The sequence below is a fragment of the Meleagris gallopavo genome, unplaced genomic scaffold, assembly GCF_000146605.3.
Source record: "Meleagris gallopavo isolate NT-WF06-2002-E0010 breed Aviagen turkey brand Nicholas breeding stock unplaced genomic scaffold, Turkey_5.1 ChrUn_random_7180001951311, whole genome shotgun sequence".
In the NCBI taxonomy this organism is placed as follows: Eukaryota; Metazoa; Chordata; class Aves; order Galliformes; family Phasianidae; genus Meleagris; species Meleagris gallopavo.
Genome location: NW_011212457.1, coordinates 1 through 2,079, shown reverse-complemented (window position 1 = coordinate 2,079; position 2,079 = coordinate 1). Strand labels below are relative to the sequence as shown.

Here is a 2,079-nt window from a genome sequence, read left to right as displayed (position 1 = left end):
GTCCTCACCTCCGCCCCCATCCTGCCCCCATTCTCTCCCTGTCCCCATTACAACTGCCATCTCCATCCCCTCCCTGCCTGCCCCGCTGTCCCCGTCCTCAACCGTGGTTGCGTCCCCTCCGTCCCCGCAGCCTCATCGTCAGCAAGCCGGAACGGAAACTGGTGAAGGGCTCGGGGTTCCACCTGGACCTGCTGCTCATCGTGGCCATGGGCGGCGTGGCTGCACTCTTTGGCATGCCCTGGCTGAGTGCCACCACGGTGCGCACCATCACGCACGCCAACGCTCTCACCGTCATGAGCAAGAGCTCGGCGCCGGGAGAGAAATCCCAGATCCTGGAGGTGAAGGAGCAGCGCATCAGCGGGCTGCTGGTGGCCGTGCTGATCGGTGAGCGGGACGGGGATGGGGGAGGGGGGTCGGGGTTCAGACCCGTCCCCGTGCTGCCCGCTGACCCCCCGCCCCCCCAGGCGTCTCCATCCTGATGGAGCCCATCCTGAAGTACATCCCGCTGGCCGTGCTCTTCGGCATCTTCCTCTACATGGGCGTCACCTCGCTCTTTGGCATCCAGCTCTTCGACCGCATCCTGCTGCTGCTGATACCCCCCAAGTACCACCCCAAGGAGCCCTACGTCACCCGGGTGAGACGGCCACGCTTTGGGGCACCCTGCGGCCCGCCGGGCTCCGAGCTCCGAGCCCCCCCCCGCTCCATGGGGGTGGGATGCGGCCCCCGCCCTGACCCCCCTCTGTGCCGCAGGTGAAGACGTGGCGGATGCACATCTTCACCATCACGCAGATCCTCGTGCTGGCGCTGCTGTGGGGGGTGAAGGTCAGCAAAGCCTCTCTGGCGCTGCCCTTCATCCTGGTCCTCACCGTGCCGCTGCGGCGCTTCCTGCTGCCCTGCATCTTCAGCGAGATGGAGCTCAAATGCGTACGTGTTCACCCCCACCCCCCTTCTCTCCCCATCCCCGTTCCCACCCTCGTCTTTGTCCTCCTCTCCCTCCCTGCTCCTGATGCGTCCCCATCCCCACCCTGTCCCCATCCTATCCCCATTCTCCCCCTGTTCCCCCTCTGCCTCCATCCCGTTCACCGTTTCTGTCCTTATCCTATTCCTGCCCCCGTTATGACTGCCATTTCCATCTCCTCCCTTCCTGTGTCGCTGTCCCTGTCCCCATCCTCAACCTTCATTCCTGCCTCCATCTCTATCGCTGTCCCTGTCCTCATCCCCGTCCCTGTTCTCAGGTCTCTCACTATGCTCTCCCTGTCCCCATCTCTGTCTCCATCCCATTCACCATTTCCATCCTTATCCTCTTCCTGTCCCCAGTATGACTGCCATCTCCATCCACCCCTCATCCTCATCCCTGTTCTCATCTCCATTCCAATCTCCATTTGCATTCTCCTCCTGTCTCCATCCCCATCGCTGCCCGTCCTCATTTTTGACCTCTCATTATGTCCTCCCTGTTCCCATCCCTGCCCCATCCCAACCCCATCATCTCCAACTCCATTTCCATCTCCATCTCTATCATCTCCACCTCAATCTCCAACATCTCTATCTCCATCTCCATCACCTCCAACTCCATTTCCTCCTCAGTCATCTCCACCTCCATTCACAGCTCCATCATTTCCATCTTCACCTCCATCATCTCTATCTCCATTTCCATCTCTATCATCTCCATCTTCATCTCCATCTCCTCCTCCATCACCTCCACCTCAATCTCCAACATCTCCATCTCCATCTCCATTATCTCTAACTCCACCTCCTTTTCCATTTCTCCATTTCCACCTCTATCATTTCCATATCCATCGTCACCACCTCCAACTCCATCTCCACCTCCATCTGCATCTCCATCATCTCCATTTCCATTTCCATCTCTATTATTTCCATCTCTATTATCTCCATCCCCATCTCCATCCCCATCCCCATCCCCATCTCCATCTCCATCCCCATCCCCATCCCCATCCCCATCTCCATCATCTCCATCTCCATTTCCATCTCTATTATCTCCATCCCCATCTCCATCTCCATCCCCATCCCCATTTCCATCCCCATCTCCATTTCCATCCCCATCCCCATCCCCATCTCCAT

At 58.7% G+C, this 2,079-nt stretch overlaps 1 protein-coding gene across 1 annotated transcript; it reads left to right on the top strand.

Annotated features, from left to right (window-relative positions):
* Positions 1 to 21: 21 nt before the first annotated feature.
* Positions 22 to 1,605, top strand: LOC100544424 (vegetative cell wall protein gp1-like; the record flags this gene model as incomplete). The annotated part of the gene is made up of 3 exons (XM_019611630.2): positions 22 to 384; positions 465 to 634; positions 751 to 1,605. Coding segments are annotated over exons 1-3 (1,203 nt in total), but the record flags the coding sequence as incomplete, so codon positions are not given.
* Between the last annotated feature and the right edge of the window lie 474 nt (positions 1,606 to 2,079).